This window comes from Phoenix dactylifera, chromosome 18 (assembly GCF_009389715.1).
Source record: "Phoenix dactylifera cultivar Barhee BC4 chromosome 18, palm_55x_up_171113_PBpolish2nd_filt_p, whole genome shotgun sequence".
Taxonomy (NCBI): Eukaryota; Viridiplantae; Streptophyta; class Magnoliopsida; order Arecales; family Arecaceae; genus Phoenix; species Phoenix dactylifera.
In genome coordinates, this window is record NC_052409.1 from 7,779,261 (window position 1) to 7,801,858 (window position 22,598).

Sequence of the window (22,598 nt, forward strand, 5' to 3'; positions counted from 1 at the left end):
TTGGGAGGCTAACAGTGCTCTAGACTAGGTCGCCTTCTATGCAGCCCACCATTTCGGGTTTGTATGTTGGGATCCTTCTGATCGGGTGCTGCAGGCATTGGATTGTGTTTTGTTATGTAATTGTTCTGGACTTTTTTACTAGCAAGAAGCAGATTCACTTAAGTAATTAAAAAGAGAGAGAGAGAGAGAGAGAGAAGGGACGGACCTGTAGATTATATTAATTTTGATTTAAAATTATTGTTATGCGATGCATCCATGATCCGGGAATTAAACTCGGAAGTTCGCTTCAGTATCCGAACGCAATCCGAAACTCGACCCCAAAGAATCCAAAAACGACTTGGATTCGGAGTTTGTTACCCTTTCTTATCGTGACTGGCCTGGAGCACCGTCACAGAACCACTACGCTTTTTTTTTCGTCAACCTTTTTTAAACCCTTTTTTGAATAATTTTGTTTATACTCTCTCTTTTCTCTCCAATAAGCTCTTTCGACTCTTCGCTTTTCTCTTTTCCCCACCTCTTGCTTCTCCCTTCTCTCTCTCGGTCTCCTCATGGTTCCATTCAACCTATTCGACGGTTTTCCCTCCCCATCTCTCTGAGGGGAAACCCTAATCGTTCCCCGAATCGGCGAGTCTATTTCTTCGGAGGCATCAGGTGAGAGATTGATCTTGAAGCCCTCGATATCGACCTCCGGCATTCCCCGATGCCTCAGAGTTTGGTTTTTCTTGTGCTAAATTTTGAATCTTTGTGTTATTTCTAGTATGTTTGTTTTTTGTGGGATTGACGGTGACAAAATCTAAGGGTTTGTTTGGTTTCGATCAGTTGCTGGGATCTTTTTCGTCTTTGTTGTTTTTATTGTTTTGAGACTGAATTTTCTTGGTGTTGTAGGTGGGTGAAAGAAAGGCGGATTTATGTCCTTCAATCAATCCAAGGTGGAAAAGAGCGAGGGCCAGCAGCTGAGGAAGACCGATCGTTCCGGCAGCTCCGGCCAGCAAAGAGGATATTCCGGCGGCAGCGGCGGGAAGGGCGGCGGCTCCGCCCCTCCTCCCCAACTCTCCTCTTCCTCTTCGTTTCCCTCCTCGTCGAACAACCCACACATCTTGCCGAATCGGAGGTAAAGATTTTATCTTCGCTGCCGCCCCCATGATTCTTGATGAAATAGGCCTTCTCGTTTAATATGGGCACATGGGCGCCCAAAAGTTAGGGTTTTTATTATTTTTTGTTGTTGTCTTCCAGTTTCAAGAACTCCGGAAATGGACAAGGAGGGTCGTCTAGGGCGAATTCATCTAATTTGAGGGCGAGTGATGCTGTTGCCCCTGCAGCTCCCGTTGCTCTGCGGGGCGCGCAGAATGGTGGCCATGTCCAGCCACCCTTTCATGGTTGTCCAAATTCTTTTTTTTCTATAATTATTATTTTTATTGAAATTTACGTGTTTTGATTGATTTCTTGGATGAAGATTATGATGAAGAGTAGATTAGAATGCAAAAAATAAAAGAATCGTGCTATACTCTTAAATTTATTCATTATCATCTTGTTCAGGACCATCTGATGCACCAGCATCAAGTGCTTCAAAACCTGTGGATGTACCCATCCCAAGAAACTCCCGAGCCCATCCAAGGGCTCCAATTTCTCAGTCTGCTGCAGGACCTTCCAATTCCGCAACCCCTGTGGTTCCAGCCAAAGGTACTTTGTTGTGCATTTGTTCACTTTGTTGTTTGAATGCTTATGCCAGTGGATTATGTAGGTTTAGACGTCTTTCCTTTGTTCTGATAACTTTTGCAAGTTGGTTCTTGATTTTCTGCAACTGATGATTTTTTCGGGGGTCATCTTCATGCATTGAAACTATTCTTTTAATTTATCATCCTGTCAGTCTTTTTGGTTCACTGCTTCCTTCCTTCAGGTGATGGATCCAAGACATTTACTCTTCAATTTGGATCTATAAGTCCCGGTATTGTGGATGGAATGCAGGTATACTTCTCGCATTTTGCTTCAAGTTGAATTTTGTGTTTTGTGTTGGTTCTTATTCATGCTCTTTTGCAATGTAGCTTCTGATTTGGCAAAATTTGTTATGATCATTGTAGATTCCTGCTCGGACTTCCTCAGCTCCACCTAATCTGGATGAGCAGAAGCAAGGCCAGGTGTGTAGATATTGTACTGGATCTTTAAATTTTACTTTTGAGCAAAGAAAAAAAGTGGGATTGAAATTGATATCTAGACTAAGTTTGCTTTGATGATAGGTGAACTGACATTATATTCCTGTAGTTGTTCATCTTGCACATGACCTTTATCACTTGGTAGCTTTACAAATTTAGCTGAAACATTCACTTTATATTTTTTTTGATCGATCTCAAGCAGATATTCTCTGGCTTGGGTTAGGTCATTTTATCCAAATGTTGAAGTTCTACATAGGAAAATCTTGATTATTGTCAAATAGATACCTAATAGAAGTCATTGCAATCTTTGTTGACATTTTTGTGAATTCTCAGTTTGTCATCATTATTTACTATCTTTGAATTCCATCATGCAGGGCCGCCATGGTTCATTTAGGGGAGCATCCAAAGTGCCTATACCCACTGGACCACAGCAGCCACAACCTCCTAAGAAGGATGCAGGTGGTATTAGCCAATCTAATGCTGGAGGGTCTCTACCTCCTGCCCAGGTAAAACAGGATATGCACTCACAAATTTCAGCTGCCCCTGCTGTACCACTACCCAAATCTTCTGTTCTTCCTATAGCTGGGATATCTATGCCAATGGCCTTTCAACAGCCCCATGTTCCCCTGCAATTTGGTGGCCCCAATCCTCAGCTGCAGTCACAGGGTGTTGCAGCAAGTTCATTGCAAATGCCTATGACATTACCTGTTGGAAATGTTGCCCAAGTACCACAACAAATGTTTCTTCATGGTCTCCAGCCTCATCTTCTGCAGCCTCAACCGATGATGCACCAGGGACAAAGCTTGGGCTTTGCATCTCAAATGGGTCACCAACTGCCTCCTCAGTTAGGAAACCTTGGAATCAGTATTCCCACCCAACAGTTTGCGCAACAGCAGCCTGGAAAATTTGGTGCTCCTCGCAAGATCACTGTAAGGATTACTCACCCAGAGACCCATGAGGAGTTGAGACTTGGTAAAAGGACAGACTCATATACTGATGGCGGTTTTACTGGGCAAAGGCCCCTGCCCAATGTAGCCTCTCAATCTCAACCTCTTCCGCCATTTACTCCCTCCCATTACGGTCCTCCATTGCAACCAAATGCCTATAACCCATCCCAGATGCTCTTCCATACCTCCACTTCTCTTCCTTTGACAAGCAGTCCAATGCCTTCTGGTTTGCAGGCACCAAGATATAGCTATTCAGTTGGCCAGAGTGGCCAAGCCATTTCAATCACGAATCCATCTGTCATTAAGCCTGTGCCTGGTAGCAAATATGGGCCTCCTCTGCATAGTCTTTCTGAATCGCTGAAAGTGGAAGCTGTGCCAGTCTCTGCTTCATCAGCTCCAGTTCAGGGGATGGCAAAGTCAGTTGTTGGTTTGCAGGGAAATAAAGCTGGAACTTCTTCAGTGACAGTTAGCATGCCCATAAGCAATGCCGAAGCACCTAGGGTGTCAAAGCATTTTGGAGAAGCCACGGCTTCTCATCCACAAAGAGACAGGAAGATCACTGTAGAAAGTTCTGTTCTGCAGTCCAAATCAGCTTCTCAGTCATTGCAGACCACACAGGCTACAACTTCATCAGTTCCTGTTACTCCTCATGGGGATTTTGAACCTGATGAGACAGGAACTGATTGCGGAGGAAAAGAACCTGTCCAAAAATTGGACTTATTGAAGGATAACCACAAATTGCCTAATAAAAGGGACCTCGGACATTCACTACACTTGCAACAGGTCTGACATTCTGAATGCTTCTTATTCCTTCTCTTTTCATCTTATCTTGTTGAAGATATATTTTGCTGCTCTTATGTATAATGCAATTTCTATTTGTAACTTCTCGACATGATTGAATGGTGCAGAAAGATGCTTCTGAATCTGCAGATGGATTGTCCAGAAACTCTGAGAAAGTTCAGGAATTTTCAGGGGCAGATATGTCGATTGCTACCACTAGCTTGTCTTCACTTAGTTTGAGACAAAAAAGTTCAAGTGAAATTAGAAATTCTAAAGCTGTTGAAAGTCAATTAGTCCCTACTGAGTCAGAATCATTTGGGGTTAATTTGGTGAAGGAAATATCACAAGATGTTTGTTTGAGAGCTGACAGTGGAATTCTACTTGAAGAGAAAGGTTCTGCCGAGACATCAACTTCTTTGGGTCTTGAGATGGATGAGACTGTACCTAAGAAGTCATATCCTACTTTTGGTCAGGACAATTCTATCTTGTTAGATGTTGAACCAGGACAAGAAGCACATGCAGAAAAGGAACATGGGGAAACTGAAGTGTTTAGTGATTCCTCACGAGATACTGGTAATGCTAAACCATATCGAAAATCTGTTTTTACAGAATGTGTTGAAGTTGGAAAACCAGTTGAGTTGGCTGAGCAAGATGGGGCTGGAGGAGATAATTCAGAAATTTTGACTGCCTGTGGATCTTTTGATGCTGAAAGGCAACAGTCCGGTTCCTCCAATGGAGCAGTGGGGCAAAGCTTGGTGGTTGAGAAGACGACTGAGGAATCAGACATCTCTGCTAGGACATGTTCGGACTTCACCAAAGCTGAAGCAGTTTCTTCTAGTCACCTTTCATTTTCAAATATTGAAGAAGAAAAGCCTTCCTCTCCAGATGCCATCGCAAATACAAGCAAAGAAATAGACAGCCAGGATGTTGGCTCGAGTAATCCTGATGTCTTGCAACCAGGGATAGCTGTTTCAGCCCCTGTTACTTCTAAGGTGACAGAGAAACTGGAAGAAAAAGTTACAGAGCTGTCTAGTGAAGATCCAGCTTCAGTTTTGTCATATGGGCCAAAGGACAAGCCTGTTTTAGAGCCTCCCAGGGTCAAGCCTTCTTCTGGAAAAAAGAAGAAGAGGAAGGAAATTCTCTCAAAAGCTGATGCTGCAGGAACTTCAGATCTTTACAATGCGTACAAGGGTCCTGAGGAAAAACATGAAACTACCAGTAACACAGAAAGTGTGGATAGTCCTGTAGTAGTGGATGCTAACCAACATGTGACTGCAGATACCAATAATGACGTTGTTGCTGGTGAGGGAGATGGCCGGAGCAAAGTTGAAGTGGATGATTGGGAAGATGCAGCTGATATCTCAACTCCAAAGTTGAGAATACCTGAGAATGGACAGCAAGCCAGTCGAGCAAAGACATATAAGGATGATGACAGAAATGAGACCGTGAACAGAAAGTATTCCAGGGATTTTCTGTTAACATTTTCAGAGCAATGTACTGATCTTCCTGAAAGGTTTGAGATTAAACCTGATATAGCTGATGCTTTTATAAGTGCATCGGTTGCTGTTTCCCGTGTTGTTGACCGCGAAACCTTTCTAAGCCCCGGAAGGATTACAGAGAGATCTCCAGGAATTTCCCGGGTGGAGCGCTATATGGTCGGCATTGTGGATGATAAATGGACGAAGGCATCCAGTTCCTTTGCTTCTGTACGTGACCTTCGGCCGGAGGTTGGACATGGAGGAGCTGTTATGAACTTTCGGCCAGGACAAGGAGTCAGTCATGGGGTTTTAAGACATCCACGTGGGCAATCATCTGGTCAGTTTGCTGGAGGCATTCTTTCTGGGCCAATGCAAGCAATGGCATCTCAGGGAGGGATACCACGTAATGGTGCTGATGCAGACAGGTGGCAGCGCTCTCCTGGCACTCAGAGAGGGTTAATACCTTCTCCTCAAACTCCTGCACCAGTAATGCACAAAACTCAGAATAGATATTTAGTCGGTAAAGTGACTGATGAGGAAGAGACAAAGCAAAGACGATTAAAAGCCATACTGAATAAGTTGACGCCTCAGAATTTTGAGAAGTTATTTCAGCAAGTCAAAGAAGTTAATATTGATAATACTGTTACTCTTTCTGGTGTAATCTCGCAGATTTTTGACAAAGCTTTGACGGAGCCAACTTTCTGTGAGATGTATGCTGATTTCTGCTACCATCTTGCTAGTGAATTACCTGATTTCACTGATGACAAGGAGAAGATTACTTTTAAAAGGTTGCTTCTGAATAAGTGCCAAGAGGAATTTGAAAGAGGGGAGAGAGAAGAAGCTGAAGCTAATGAAGCTGAAGTGGAAGGTGAGGCTAAACAATCTGAAGAGGAAAGGGAGGAGAAAAGGATCAAGGCACGGAGGCGTATGCTGGGAAATATTCGATTAATTGGTGAATTGTACAAGAAAAGAATGCTGACGGAGAAAATTATGCATGGATGCATCAAGAAGTTGCTCGGGCAGTATCAGAATCCTGATGAGGAAGATATTGAAGCCTTATGCAAGTTGATGAGTACAATTGGCAAGATGATAGATCATCCCAGGGCCAAGGAACATATGGATGCATATTTTGACATGATGGCAAAACTATCAACACATCAGAAGCTATCATCTCGGGTTAGGTTCCTGTTAAGGGATGCAATTGATCTGAGAAAGAACAAATGGCAACAAAGAAGGAAAGTTGAAGGCCCGAAGAAAATTGAAGAGGTGCACAGAGAAGCAGCTCAAGAACGACAAGCTCAAGCAAGTAGATCCACCCGTGGTTCTGGCATTAGTGTTGCCTCAAGAAGAGGACCATCCATGGACTATGGTACACGGGGATCCACTATAGTACCTTCTCCAAGCTCCCAGATTGGTAATATAAACAATTTGCCACCTCAGGTCCGTGGGTATGGATCTCAAGATGTTCGATTGGAGGATAGACATCCATCTGGAAGTAGAACATTGTCCTTTCCCCTTCCTCAAAGGCCTTCTGATGATGATTCACTTACCCTTGGCCCCCAAGGTGGACTTGCTAGGGGTATGTCTGTTAGAGGACCGTCTTTGATCTCAAATGTTCCCTTGGCTGAAATTTCTCCCAGTGTTAATGACCAACGTAGGATGCCACCAGGTCCAAATGGTTACAATAGGACGCCTGATTGGATACCTGCCAGCTCAAAAGAAGAAATGCCAAAACATATGCCAGAAAGGTTCTCTGGGGCACCACATGATGTAATGAATCCTCAAGATTGTAATACTTACCATGGGAGCAGGGACAAGATTTTGGATCGTTCTTCTGATAGGTCTGCAGCAACTATCCTTCCTGCAGGTCATGCACAGGGATCTTTAAGTGGCAGTGCAGGTGCACATTCTGAAGCAAAACAGTTATCTGAAGAGGTTCTTTGTGAAAAATCAATGTCAGCAATAAGGGAATTCTATAGGTAACATCTTTGTCTTATCTATTTTCCTTTACTACTTGCAGAATAATATATATGTTATCATGCATCATGCATACCATTGGTTTTGTGTCTACTGGGAAAAATTACTAGACAAACAGAGGTTAAACAATAATAGGGCTGCATGGGAGTTGTAACCCTTACTTCCTGTTTAGGGTCAACATCAAATTTGTTTGATTATGACCATGTAAAAAGTTTAACCATGTAAATAATGACACATGGTTATGGGATTACTAACATGCCCATTTTGCAGCTAACCTTTCATTCTTTCCGAAGGGGATATTTAGATATTTAAATTTATCTTTATTATTAGCCACATATATTTTTCTTGTCCATATGCAATTCTTTGAATTATATCATCCTTGAATATTTCTGTCCATGCTTCTCAGAAAATGATGCTGTGTCATCTTGTCTTTCTATGCCATAATTCATACTGCTATAATTCTGTTGAGAATCTTATCATTTGGTCGAGTTATTGGACATTGTTTATTCTTAATCCTTTTTTTTTTTACTTGACGAAGATATAAGCCTATGTTTGGTCTTTAATTTTTTCGCCTTTTTCTACCTTCTAACTTATTTGCTGGTTTAGCACTCTCTGCCTGACCACATCAGAATAGTTCTCTTGCCAGCCACATAACTTATATTACCAACTAGTGATCTTTTTCACATTCCCTAATTCAGTATTGAAAATGGCTTCTTAAGTGCTTAAGCAGTCATTTGAACAGTTTTTCAGTGCGTCGCCGCTTGAAGTGGCACTTTATTTTTGGTAGAAAGCCCTTAGGCTGTTTTCATTTAACTAATTCTCCTCAAAACATGAGTGGTTCCTCTCCTTCTCAATGGTAAAAGCTAAAAAAGATGGATATGAGAGAGACCAAGAAGAATTATATCTGGCTTGCAAATCATAACTTGCTAATAAATGAGCGCAATGGTTTGTGAAATGACTAGAATATGAGATATTGAGGTGACAAAATTCTTGGAGGAGACTTCTGTGATCAGCAAAAACATGGGATATTTGACAAGGAGGACTACTGGAACCCTTAGAAGCTGGACAATGGACAATGCATCTCCTTCCAGGATAGCATGATAGACATTCATCTGCATCAACAATAATATCCCCTTTTTGAAATCTTGTGCTTCAGCTTGCTCAGCAGTGCAGGAAGGCAAGACAATATAGTGGCTATTAGTATGATCACCATTTGAGTTTCCTGCTATTAATTCTGCATTAGAACCCGTAAGATTGGTGCCTGCATCCATGTTACATTTTTCCCAATCATTAGAGAAAGTATTCAAAGAGTCAAGCAAAATCAATGGATATGATGTGGAGCAAAATCAATGGATATTAGCCAACTGTTTTGTAGAGATTCAATCTGGCAATCCATAAATGAGAAAGCTTTATTTGCTACTTTCAAGGGAGTCAAGCATATGGATTCAAAAAACCTTGGACTTCCTAGCTTTCCATATGTGTCAGAGAATTTTAGCCGCCAAGATAAAGAGATAAATATCATATCTCACTTAAGTGGCACTCTTTTAAACATTCTAAGAAGCTGTTCAATTTTTGTAGTCACTTTAGTGCTGCTTGAATTGTTTAGCTCAGACTAGAATGTTATCATGCGGAGTAGAAGTTCAAATGTTTTAGCAGCCATTTTATTTGCTCAATCATTTAAAAAATTATTTATCAGTTGATATTGGTATAATTCTGTTCATATTCATTTTAATATCAACTACAGTTTAGAATATAATATCCAATATACTAGTTAAATTTTTAATGCATTGATTCTGCATAATTTCATTTGTTGTTTTATTCTTGGAGCATAATTTAGAATATGTAAGTATATAAAAAGCAAGCTAAGAATAGCAGAAGGTTTGCTCTACATGCGCTCTTAAAGGAACGGTGTATCATCTCTACCTATGAAGCAGGGGCATGGAATTTGATGATTGATCGGGATATGCATTATTTGAACATGCCAAAATGACAAATTGTGAGCATTCATGATACGGATATGAGGATATTGCAATGAATAGACAAATACTGTAGAAATACATAATTACATATCACAAACATTTGTTTGTTAATATTTTGAACTCTGAAGCCACAAGTTATGATTTTTATTTATAATTTCAGCATATCTAATTTATTTACCAAGGAAAAGCCAAATTTCAAATGAAGAGGTTCAAAATAATTTAAAATAACAAAGTTTTCAACACCAATTCAGTTCTTGTATTGATACCCAACTGGTATAGGGTTGGCATGGTCTAGTTCTTGCAACCGACACTTGTTCCAGGGGATGTATGGGGTATCAACTCCATAGTAACGGCAGTTGGTATGGTCAAGTGCTAAAAACCAACGCAAAAGATATCCCTTAGTTATAACAATTGTCATAAAAGTATAAGTTCCTTCTTACTGAGAAAAAGTTGCCAGTGGAAACACATAATACACTGGAGAAAAGTTTTCAATACTAGTTTTGGTACACTTACCGATACCCAACTAGTACTACGTTGGTACGATCTGATTCTCGATTTTGACACTTGGAAGGGTGCATACTGAGTATCAGTTCCCTACTGGTGCAAGTCAATAGGCTTGATACGGATTGATACTGTTAGATACTGAAAACCATGCTGTGGAGGTAGTCGTATCTAGTTATCCACGATCCATTTGAGCCCAAAGAAGAAAAAGAAAAAAATCTGGAATTAGTACTTTTTTTATGAAAACTTTGTTATGCTGCATCCTTCTTTTTATGCTATAACAGAAGACCTAAACTAGATGCTCCAGTGACTAGGACTTGCGTACGATCAAAATTGTAGAAGATAGAAAATAAGGAAATATACAAAGTAGAAACAGAAAGGTGGTTGGATAGCTTCGGCTGCCAATCACCCTCTTCTTTCTTTTGTTTCCTGCTCTCCTCTCTCTCTTTCCTTTGCTTTCTTTCGTTTCCTATATTTTCCAATTTTGCTTTCTTCTTCTTGCACCTAAGAGGAACTAAGCATCCCTCTATCCTGGCTATGAGATGAAGGGGTACACAACTTTGTAAGCCTTCTCATTAGATATGATCCTCATTAAGTTGTCTTGTCCTCTATTTGATGATTGGGATGAGTCATCGCTGACTCAGACAACTCAGGGCCCATATATCTCTTGAGCAAGAACTATGCTGACATTTTCTCTCAGTTGTTGAATGCTAAAACTCCTGAAGCTTTTAGAAGCCCCTAAGATTTGGTTGGAACCTTTTAGTCTCACATAATGTAGAAAGTAACTGAAAAAAATAAATCTATTAAGATGCAATAAATTTAGGACTACTTCTATTCATGATGTATCTAAGGTAGGTAAGCCGAACCGTGCCGAACTGGCTGGTTCGGGCTGTACCAAATTGGCCCAGTTGGCTATTGGCATGGTTCAATCGGTTGGTTTGGGTTATAAGAGGCCGCCTTGTTCGAAGGCCTAATCTCCTCTATTTGACACTCCCCATTGGAAGAAGCCCTTCATCACTACCGAGTCCACAACAATGACGGATGCCAACTTTCCTTACAAGTGAGTCTTTTTCTCTCTCCATCTCCCTTTCTCTCGGTCCCCATTACTGGATCCAAAGCTCTCGAAGCTTCTTGTTGGTGGCTTGAAGCTGCTCAGCCTCTCTATCTCTCTCTCTTCTCCCTCCCTCTCCTTCCTCTCCCTCCTCTCACTCTCCCTCCTTCCTGCCCTCTCTCTCTACCTCACTCTCCTCTCTCCCACACTCCCTCTCCTTGTTGCGCTATGCTCGGCTTTGGATGATATTAACCCGTACTGTGTCGAGCCAGTTGCTGGCTGGTACAAGCCTCGGTACTGGTCTGGCAAACCTTGATCTAAAGCAAAACTGGCTACTTAACATACATCCTACAAGGGTTGTGCATGATACAAACCTCTTGCTCATGAGTCTCAGCTCATTTTAAAATCTCTTCACCAATAACATTTTGATCCTGGCCCATCGAGCTCCCAAACTTTTAAAGCTTGCAAATTATTTCTCCTTTGCTCCTGCTGCTCATCAAGCTCCTACAACTTCAAGCTTGCCAACTTATTTCTGCTTTGTAACTATCACTTGTCATATGACCTATTTGTTGACTTGCAAGTACAAAAGTTTGAACATGAAGTTCCTCTCTTAATGGATTTCTTGCTTAACCTGAGCCCATATATCTGTTAGTATAGAAAATTGATCACTGTTCATATCACCTAGAAAAAGAATTACTGTTCTATCTGATATAGGCCTAGCCATCGCTAAGGTCAACTTTCCTCAAAGATAAGTCTTGCTGTAACTATCTTGTTAAAATCAGGATTGAGACAAAAAATGTGGAATTGGTTAAATTGGTTGGGTCGTGGATTGAATTGCAGACTGAAAGATTTTTTTTTAATATTTTTTTTAAACTAAAATTATAAAAGAAACATGAAAATTGTTAAGTAAGTCGATTATAAAGTTGATGAAGATGAATGAAGAATACAAGGACATGCATATCAGATGTTCAGGTTCCACCATAAACCCCATATTAGCATGTTTGGTGAAACAAACATCATGTTGAGTTATTTGAGGTATTTCTACACAACCTATCAATTCATTTTTTACCAAAATATTCTGATGAAAAAGATTTTAACAAGTAGTTGTGAAAATATGTATTTATTGACTCTTGTTCTGAATTTCATTAACTCTAAATCTTTGACTTCTAACACCCTAACGAGCTTGCTAATTTTACGTTCTTGTACTTATTAAAGAATAACGAGTAAATTCAACTAGCCACAAAGTCCAATTTTGTAAAATGTACTTCTATATGATTTAATATGTGACATGATAAAGTTGGATCTTATGAACCAAGGGAATCTATGATGCATAATTCAGATTTAGATCTTATGATCTAATTAATCCCAAACTGAGAATAAGATTCAGATAATTTGGTGCTTTTTTTTATCCGGATCATGAGATCGTGGATCTTAAGATCTTGGGATCGCTAGGATTTTATAGCTTTGATCCGAATCAGGATCTTCTTGTTGGGCCACTGTATTAGGTCCTTCTATTGGCCTATGGTCATACAAACTTTAATAGAAAATATTTTTCTCTAAGATAACTTCCATTAAATTATTGGCTTGTCTTCCACAATCAGCTAGTAGCCTTTTTTGCGTGGTACCTGATCCAATGGTAGTACAATCAAATGACTTCTTCAATTTAATGATTATTTATGGGGGCCTGTTTGGGTGCGTGGAGTATATACCCCAAGAAACAGGAGCCAGATTTTCTTCCCTTGGATGAGGCTTGATATCCTGGAAGCGAAAATGTTCAATTTAATAATCCTAACTTGTATTTGGATACTGTAAGAAAATAGAGATTATACAATAGAGGTTATGTACCAGGCTGGCACATATGATGATATTGGTCAAGGGATCATATAAAATAAAGATTACATAAACAAAGATTGTATAAAGCAAAGATTAGTTAACATATTTTGTCCTTTCCTAAGAGGCCAATAAAACTTGTTTTTCCTGAATCAGACCTTAGAGAAACTAGATACAGACTATCACGGTCTATGCATAATCATAGTTCTTTCCATATTTTTAACTCCTCATCAGCAACCTTGTCCATCCTTGGAGGAGGCAGAGTGGTGCTGGGTCTTTGGTAGTGGAGGGGTGGAGTAGTTGTGATGGGCCTTTGGTGACCAATGAAGTGAGAAAGAGGTGCGGGAGGTGGGGTGGAAGGGACACTGGGCCTTGGTTGAGAGGTGATGAGGAGAAGGACTAGGGTGACATCGATGAATGCTAGAGGTGGTGATTGCAAGGAATGGACCGGTGCTTGTGAGAATTTCGTGCCCTAGCACTTATCACAAGCTTGGTTTTTAAATGCTTCTTGAATCCTTGCAAGTTAAAAAAGGGTTGACTAGTGGATCAGGCCATATTAGCAAGGTCTGGACCTCTGGACTGAGGATTCAAGCGAAGGACGTAGTCCAGCATGAGCCTTTTCTTCAAATCGTGCATTTGGAAGCCTGTTCAGAAGAAAAGGCCTGTGATGGACTAAACTATGTCTTAGCCTTGAATTCTCTAGACTTTAAGAATTGTTTAAACCCTTAAAATGCTTGTGATGGATTGAACAACTATGTTGACAAAAGGTACCCTAAATTCTATGTTTGTTTGTCAAAGCCACAATTATACTACTTACTATAAAGTTGCAAGAATTGTTTTTTAGGAATAATTGCTTTGATTATTTTTCATATCATGATCATTTCTTGTCTCAACATGATTTGTTAATTTAGCTTATTCATTCAATATATTTTTAATAATCAACTATCATGGTTTTGACATGATGAATTATTGACAATCATATTGTCCAAAATAATCTGATAGTTTTTCTTCTTGACTAGTGAAACTTTATGTGAGGATTAAAGAATCACTTATTGTGCCTGTGCCATAAGGCGTATACTATGCAAATCGCCCTAACACTTGGCATGCATTGACATGAAAAAATGTTTAATTTTGCAAATATAATGGCAATATATTGTATTAAAATTTTGACATTACACTCAATTTTAATAGCTTTGTACAAGTGTATAAGAATGAGTGCTTTAAACAAACATAGTTCCTAACTAATTTTAGTAATATAATAATCCTAAAATTTTATGTTCTTTGTTCTCTACCATTTGGGCTGCTTAGCTTCAACTGACGGGGATAAACTAATACTCATGGTTTTATGTGGGTCTAGGTGCTGGACACCCTGTATGCACTAGGTGGGCGCCTAGGTGCTTAAGTGGATGCTTAAGGATGAAATCCTTCCAAGCTTTTATTATGCATATTTTTAAACATATGCATAAATAAGCATGTGCATATATCATATATAATCTCTTTTCATCATATATAGCGTTATGAAACCTGATTTTCATACTTAAAAAAGTCCAAAGATCAAAATACACTAGAAGGAGAGTGACAACAGTGTTGCTCCCACTGTAGCAGCCAGCAGGCTGTAGAACATAGCTAGTTAGCCGGCATCTAGCAAGAAGCGGGAGGAAGACAGGATGCAGCAGCCAATAGGCTGTAGGGCCACAGCCGACGACCAACCATCAAGGAGGCAAGCAGAACAAAGAGGAAAAATTAGAAAAAAGGTTGAGAATGGCTAGATGGAGAAGAGATAGGATTAGAAAACAAAGAGGAATAGAAAAATCAAAGGAAGGAGGAGGAGGAGAAGAAGAAGAAGAAGAGATCGGTCTAACAAAGAAAGAAAGAAAAAAAATATAAATCTGGCACTAGTGCTGGCCGCCGCCACTTGTAGCTGTTGGTTGGCTTGCTAATAGCTTTGAGCTCACTACCTACTATTAGGTTGGTTGTAGCCTTCATTGCCCTCCTACATGTCCCATATGGGGTTAAAATAGGTACTCGAATGGGCTGCTAGCAGATTTGTTGGAGATGGCAAGTTAACACCGTGGGGCCTAAAGAAAATGTGAAAAGAAACGTTAAAGAAGTAGGATTTAAGCGGGCTTAGACTAGGCAGCCTAACCAAATTAAGCGCCTAGGCAGCCACTTTTAACAACATTGCTAATATTATCATCTTTATTTACACATTAATAAAATAAACAAGCTCAAACTTTGTGCTCATGTGATTGCTTGTGGTGTGGGTCTGCACACGCATGTGTTTGCTTGTGGAATTATGTCCATGCTTGATAGCTGATTGATGGAAAAGTTGTCAAATTCTAGCGATATGTTGGGGTTTCTGAAGGTCTGTATCATGAGATTTAAGCATGTGTGTTATTTTGTTAAATAATAATCCTCAATGTGGTGCAAAGGATGGATTGGAGGAAGGATGGATAGGAAAGGATGGACCCATCCATCCTTCCGTATGTATGGTGAAACATAGAAAGATGGATTGGAATGATTTCATCCATTTGGTATAGAAGGAATGAAAGGGAGGTGGATGATATTTATATGACATTTTACTAAATTATCCTTTGATAAAAAAGTATTATTATTATCATTTTATAGCATTTATTTGTACTAAAAAAGTAGGGCAATATAAACTTAATCTATTTATAATTATATAAAAATTATGTAAATATTTAATTTTAATTTAATTTAATTAACTAAATATTTTATAATCTATTTTTTATTTATATTAATTATATAATTATTTAATTTATAATTTAATTTAATTGTTAATTAAATTTATATAAATAATTAACTAAAAAATAGTGAATATAAATAGAAAAATAGAAGAGAATTCTAATTATTTTGTTATAATTATGGAATTTATGCACTAAAATTGAAATAATTAGTAATAAAATTTAATAGCATAGGGTTAATAGTATAGATAAAATAAAAATATATATAAATAAAATAAATGAAAAAGCGAAGAAGTATTAGGGGTTTGTCAAAAAATTAATGAGTGGTCATTTTGTCAATGTAGAAATCCACCTCTCACGTGCTTTATCCATCCTTTCTTGCATCCTCCCAAATTAGGAGGATGCAAATTGGTGGCCTAGGATGGATGGGCAATCTTCTCTTTTCATCCATCCTTCTTGAGATTTTCTGAACCAAGCGGTGGATGGGGGCCATCCATCTTTCCAACCCAATCCATCCTCCCTTTTATGACCCCAACCAAACACAATGTAAATCTTAGACAAGTGAATTATGTTTAAGGGTTTAAATGAGCTGAATGTGAGCGAGTTGGCCTTGGTTTGAGCTTGGCTCAAAATGTTATGGGGTCAGCTCGAGCTTGTCTCGAGCTAGGATGGACTGGCTTAAACTCAGCTTGTTTATTACTAGGCTAAGCTCGAGCTAGCTTGGATGGGTTCCTACGTGGCCGTGAGGATGAGAAGAAAGAAGATGTTGCTATTACCATATGGGTGGGCTGAGTTAGCTGCATTAAAGCTGGAGGAGTAGGCCGGCACTTGTGCCGCACGGACCGCATTGAGACCGCTAAGTTCGTGACAGCTAGCAAGCAAGCAAGAAATAAAAGCTAGAAAAACGTACTAAAGCGCACTCCAAAATTAACATCTAGATCTCTACTTGATTAAAAAAAAAAATCTAGACTTCTATCTTATTGCTTACTACAGTCCAAGGTCAGTTGAATCATCTCAAATCGGACGGTTCTGGTCGTACCGAGCCGTACTGGTGGTGGACTGGGACGATTTCGGCAATGAAAACAAAATTTGTTGCCAGAGGGGGAGAAGGAGAAGGAAAGAAAGGTAAAGAGAGCGAGCGGGGGAGCGAGGGAGAGGGAGGGAGGACGGCGCCCGGACAGGAGGGCGGCGGCTACGGCCGGGTCCCCTATTTCAAACCCTCCCTCCCTCTCTCCCCCTTCTTTCTTTCTCTCTTTCTTTTCTTTTCTTCCATTTGCCCTGTCCGCCTTCTCTACTGTGTCGGTACAGGCCTGGCACGGCACGACGCGGGCCTATATCGATTTGTGCCGCTGAGCAATCGGTCTGGTGCTTGGTATTGGTACAACAGACAATGCTACAGTTACTATGCCATTTTTGTTAATGGCATGACATTTGGTAAAGGAAGCAAAAAAAAGAAAAGAATGACCTTGTCCCAATGCGTTGCTGTATGTTGTTGAGGAAGAACAAGAAGGGAGGAGGAAATTAGGGAACCTTGATCTCAAGGTTTGATGTCATTGAGCTGGAGAGGATGTTTTGCTGACTAGAAGTTTTGATGATTAAGAATGGAGAGGAAAGGGAACTTGAGAATGGTTGTGGGATTGTGGCTTGTGACACCTTGAGGGCAAGGAGCTGCTTGGGGGCTAGGGCAACCTCTAAAGATAAGAAGCTGAGCCATTTGAATGCAATGCAATGGCTAATGTTGTCTCTTTTTACAAGTCTTGTTCGCCCTAGATAGCTTTAAGTGTGTTCGCTGGCCCCCCACTCTCTAGTTATAACCACTCATATCTTAAAACTATTTGCACCTCATACACTTGAGAAAGGTAGAAGTACATCTCACAAAATTGAGGGTGTGTTTTTGACTAGAAATAAGATTTTAGTATTAAATTTAGTGGAGATCATAGTTCTTTTTTTCTTGGTGAGTAGAGATCATAGTTGACCAACAACATGTCATATGCTTAATACTAATATAATATATATTAACTTTAATTATTTGTAATTTTGAGTTCTATTGAACTAAAATTGAGCAAGTTGAATCTAAATTGTGTTCAGCTTATTTATTTTTTAAGCTCAAAAATTTAGCTTATATTTAGCTCGTTTACCAGTTGAGTAATCCAATTTCAAGCTGAATTTTGAGTGAAACACGAGCTGCTTGCAAACAGCTTGTTTGTTTGACGGCCCTAATTGTGTTGCCAACCTCAAATTAGCTGCTCTTTCTTCATGTTTCGCCTAACTATGATAACCATCAAAAAATTTGTCTGGATCTTCTTAATATTGCTTTGGTTTTACATTAAAAAAAATCTTTTAGCAGTCCTTGACGTTGTTAAGCTCTGTTTTTTTGGGTGGCACTTGACCTGCTAATCCCACCGCAATCCATTTGATCAAGGTTGAGCTACTAATCTTTTCATCTCTATATGATGAGGCATTTCAGAGTTTGCTAAGATCCCTTGAGTTCTTTACTTCAAATTCTATTTCTATTCCAGGGGGTGGGGGGGAGTCTTAGGGTTTAGCCCCAAATGGGCCGTTTATGGATGGTTTAATGACTAATTTATAAAAGAACTTAGCAGCCCTGCCTCTTTCTTCTTTCTTTCTTTCCTTGTTCTTCCTCTCACAATCTTTTCTGTTATATGGGTTTTTGGTTATACTTGAACTCTTTACTGGTCTGTCAATTGCATGGGCAGATGACCTAATAGAATGCACCACCTTCCTTGTGGCAAGTTTTTTATGTGTCTTCCCAATCTCTTCTTTTCCCTCTTGTTTGTGCAGCATGATCTTGGACCTCTTATGTTTGCTTTATTTCTTTAAACGCTAATTTTTGTTCTTTTACCGATCATCCTGCTGTTTTCTCTGTATGCTAGACTATGATCTTAGCTTTTCATTCTTGATTGCCTTAATAAGCTTTGGTAGCGACCATATGTTTTTTGTAGCAGTATAGCCTCCTGCCTCCTTATTTCCATGTCTAGTATATGTATGTATGTGTGTGTGTATATATATATATGTATATATAGCGAGAGAGAGAGAGAGAGAGAGAGAGAGAGAGAGAGAGAGAGAGAGAGAGAGAGCTTGGCTATGCTCGAGTGGATAGTTTCTCAAATTAAGTCAGGTCTAGATCGAACGATACAGGTTCCGCATTAGTGATCTGAGTTGTTGGATGTAGTCAACTAGCTCTAAACTACTTATACACCCTAAATCATGTGATTTGGAGACCCCCAGCTTATGCATCAAATGGACAAAAAATGTATTAATTTTTTGACCACTTGATGCATAGGCTAGGAGTCTCCAACTTGACGTTTGGTGTCTAAGCAGTTTTGAGGTGGTAGATATTTTCTGATCTAGACTTAACAATATTTGAGTGGAGAGCCAGCCAAGTGTAGCATCTCCCATACACACATGCATGCGCACACAGACATATACATATATGAATATATACGCATATATATATATATATATATATATACATACATGCATGCATATATACACACAAACATATATACATACATATATACACACATACATGCACATATATATTTATATGTATATGTGTGTGTGTATATATATGGAAACTATGCAAAATTAGCAGTTTTTTTGTGAGATGATTTTTTCTTAATCTTTGAAATTTTTCTTTTCCTTATGTATGTTGGATTATTTTTTCCTAATTTTAATGTAGTTCGCGGAATTAATTATTTTGAATATCACTAACTTCACATGCATCTTATTCAAATGTCAAACTTCTTGCATAAGCAGCCATAGCTGCTTCCCCTTTCTTTCCCTGTATCTTCTCCTCTTCTGTCTATTTTTTCCTTCTCTCCCAAATGTCATCAAAAGCAATGGAAACTACTAGAAGCTGTCAATGATCTGAAACAAAAGCTTTTCCACATGATTTTGACAAGGGTCATTAGACATTGAGTTGGCTGTTAGAAAGGGTCAAAGTTGGATGTTTTACCATGATCAGTGAGGCATTTTAGTTCATAAATCCAATAAAGAAGCAAACTTTTCAATTTCTGGTGGAAAAATTGTTACTACTAAGGTAAACTAGGAGCAAGCTTGTGTTCTTATGTTGCATACAAAATTCTTTTGGAACGATGCAAGTATTGAGATATGCTTTATACTTCTGGTGGGAAAATTGTAACTACTGTGCCCTAACTAGAAGCAAGCTTATGACTTATGTTGGATATAAAGTTATTCTGGAGTGACCCAAAAATACGCTATTCTTCTATGGTTTCATTGGATGCATAAGTTGTCTATGCACGCCCAGGGTTGGTGACATGACTTTCCCTGAACAATTGGGGTATTTGGGTGAGGGCCGGGGTGGGAGGCTGAGATCTGTCTCCATAGAAGCATATTTGTTTTGTCCTGGGTTCTTTTGTGATTTTTTTGTATTAATTTTGTTTTATTATGGTCTTGAGTGGCTTCTTTTTTATAAGTCCAAAGGTTGTACGTATTTCTGAAATGAATTTTAACTTTCTCAGACCTCATGCTTTGGTTTATGATTCTCAAGGACCTGAATGCCCTGTCTTCTGATCAGACTGATCGTGATGCATGTTGTGTTGAAATGTCGGCTGTATCTCTCATGATTTGTTTCCAAATGTTCTATCTTGATTATATTTTGATTGCTGAAAAAACGTTTTTCTTTTCATCTCACCAGTGCCAGAGATGAAGGGGAGGTATCTCTGTGCATCAAAGAGCTGAATTGCCCGAACTTCTATCCTGCCATGATATCACTGTGGGTCACAGACTCCTTCGAGCGGAAAGACATGGAGAGGGATCTCTTGGCTGCACTGCTTGTCAACCTTTGCAAGTCTCAAGATAGCTTGCTTGATCAAGTACAACTCATCCAGGGGTAAGAATGCCAGTTGCTAAATCCAAATAAAGATACAGAAGCAAAATTTGATTCGATGAATGAAATCTTACAGACTCTCACTTTTTTGCCAGGTTTGAATCTGTTCTCACCTCGCTGGAGGATGCTGTTAATGATGCTCCTAGAGCTGCAGAGTTTCTCGGTCGCATCTTTGCAAAAGTTATATTGGAGAATGTGGTTCCGCTCAGAGAGATAGGACAGCTTATCCACCAAGGTGGGGAAGAGCCTGGGCGCTTATTAGAACTAGGGCTTGCATCCGAAGTTCTTGGCAGCATCTTAGAGGTGATCGAAATTGAGAAAGGGGAAGCTATTTTGAATGAGATCCGTGTGAGCTCCAATCTTCAGCTGGAGGATTTCCGACCGCCGCATCCAGTCAAGGCAAACAAACTGGGTGCCTTTCTTTAAAGATGAGGATTCTTTGTTTTTGGTTAGATTATTATGTATAGGTCTTTTAGGGTTCTCCCTTTGGAAATGCTTGTCCTGTAAGGGTTTTTATTATATATATACATATATTAAAAATTTTCCAATGCCTTGATACAATTCACATCTTCAATACTGTGAACTAGGTATCATCGGAGCAGCTTAGCTTGTGAATTAGAGTCGGAGAACGTCAGTTTGCTTTGTCCTGGAAATTGGGGGATGTATAAAATTCTCGCTTGGGGGCTTCGGTTTGCCTTTTGCTATGGCATCTAGTCCATGCCTTCTTGGTCTGTCGGAGCTTCTATGTTGCAACGCAGTTGGATGCTCAACGCTGTCTGCTGAGATTAGTGCCAGCCTGCTTGTCATGAATATGCCTGTATTTGTGTTCCATTACATATTTTTTGATGGAACCAACCTGATTTGAATACATGCATGGGATCAAGAAGAAATTCCAGATTTTTACTCAAATCATTGGAGGATGCCAGGATGATGGATGCCCCAGCTTGCTATGCAAAGATTATATCCTGCTGAGCAAGAAATCAGTTTGGAGGAAAAGATTGGAATTTCTAGGTTTTCGGATTTTGCGGCCTTTGAAATTTTGAAAGATTTCAGAGAAGAAACAAGGAGAGGAAAAAAAAGAAGGGGGGGGGGGGGGGGGGGGGGGGGTGGCCGGAGCCACCGTCCTTATTGTGGAGTTTTCTTGTAAGAAATAAAAATATACCATATATTTGAACAAATGTTATAATAATTTTTGAAAAATACGAATTAATCGCATTGTAAAAAATGATATAGCGGAGCCAAAATGAATTCATTTAATATAAATGAAAACTTTATATAAAGGAAAACAATAAAAAATGAAATAATAATAATAATAATAATGTAGTATTAAACTATAGATGTTGAGTTTTGGTGTAACTAACTATAAAAAATTATTTAGAGGGATTTGGATGTGAATGATTATAGCCTTTTCAAATTTAGTCTCTCAATTTATCACTAGGCACCGACAACTTGTTTCGAAATTTGCTTTTTTTTTTTTTTTTTTTTGAGGTGGCAAAAATTGACTAAACGTACTTAGGTTAGTGCTTATTTGGGTTGGGTTTGGATCAAAGTGATTTTAGTTAGGGTCAAGTATGGTTTAAAATTTCTGACCAAACTTTGAGTGGGTCGAAGCTTTGACCCAACTCAAGCAATGAGTGCAAGGATCTATTTGGGTTGGAACCGTTTAAGTTGTCATGATTTTGGATAAGAATTTAATAGTTCTTTTTTAACATCAATTGTTTAAATCATTTTGGTAAAGAGTAGGTAAGAATTGTAAGGATTGGATTTGATATGTTAGGTCTATTTGAGATTGAACCACAGAAAAGAGATCAAGCTGGGGTCAAATACGTCATTTCAGACCATGGGTAGATCTCAAAATTTGTTTAAAGAAAGTAAACATATTAACAACAAAAGGTTTTGTCACGAGGAAATGTGAATTAAACAATATCTAGTACATAGTTAAGCATAGTTAGGTTTAAAAATATTTGTTGTTGAGTCTTAAGGTAACTCCTAAGATGCTTAATTCACATAATTCTTACTCGTTTTTAATCATTTCCTAGAGGAGTGACGTTTAGACTTATTCTGGAAATTGAGAATTCAAAACAACCTATAAAAATTGATTAGTAATAATTTTATATTTTTATATAATTAAACTTTTCTTTGAAGAGGTTTGTGAAGGGGGAGACTAGCCCCATGAAATCAAGTTCACGAAGAAAGTACAAAAGTAAGCCATAAGGCAAGGTTCGCAGCATACAAAACAATAGCAAAATTAGGAGGGAGATATAGTTTACAATAAAGAAGATAATTTCGAGCCAAATTTGCTATTTTGATACTAGATCTGTATTGGT

General features: G+C 39.1%; 1 protein-coding gene across 1 annotated transcript; it reads left to right on the forward strand.

Annotated features, from left to right (window-relative positions):
* Nucleotides 1–261: 261 nt before the first annotated feature.
* LOC103716354 (eukaryotic translation initiation factor 4G-like) lies at nt 262–20,975 on the forward strand. The gene is made up of 10 exons (XM_039115585.1): nt 262–651; nt 886–1,111; nt 1,234–1,376; nt 1,537–1,680; nt 1,898–1,965; nt 2,079–2,135; nt 2,525–3,880; nt 4,006–7,334; nt 20,080–20,274; nt 20,367–20,975. The coding sequence occupies exons 2-10, from the start codon at nt 909–911 to the stop codon at nt 20,695–20,697; spliced, it is 5,826 nt and encodes a 1,941-aa protein (XP_038971513.1). The 5' UTR covers nt 262–651; nt 886–908; the 3' UTR covers nt 20,698–20,975.
* The last annotated feature ends 1,623 nt before the right edge of the window (nt 20,976–22,598 follow it).

Coding starts and splice junctions, on each gene's coding strand:
- LOC103716354 (XM_039115585.1), top strand. CDS start 909: ATGTCCTTCAATCAATCCAAGGTGGAAAAGAGCGAGGGCCAGCAGCTG. Junction 1,966..2,078: donor GTATTGTGGATGGAATGCAG/GTATACTTCTCG, acceptor TGATCATTGTAG/ATTCCTGCTCGGACTTCCTC. Junction 7,335..20,079: donor GCAATAAGGGAATTCTATAG/GTAACATCTTTG, acceptor TCATCTCACCAG/TGCCAGAGATGAAGGGGAGG.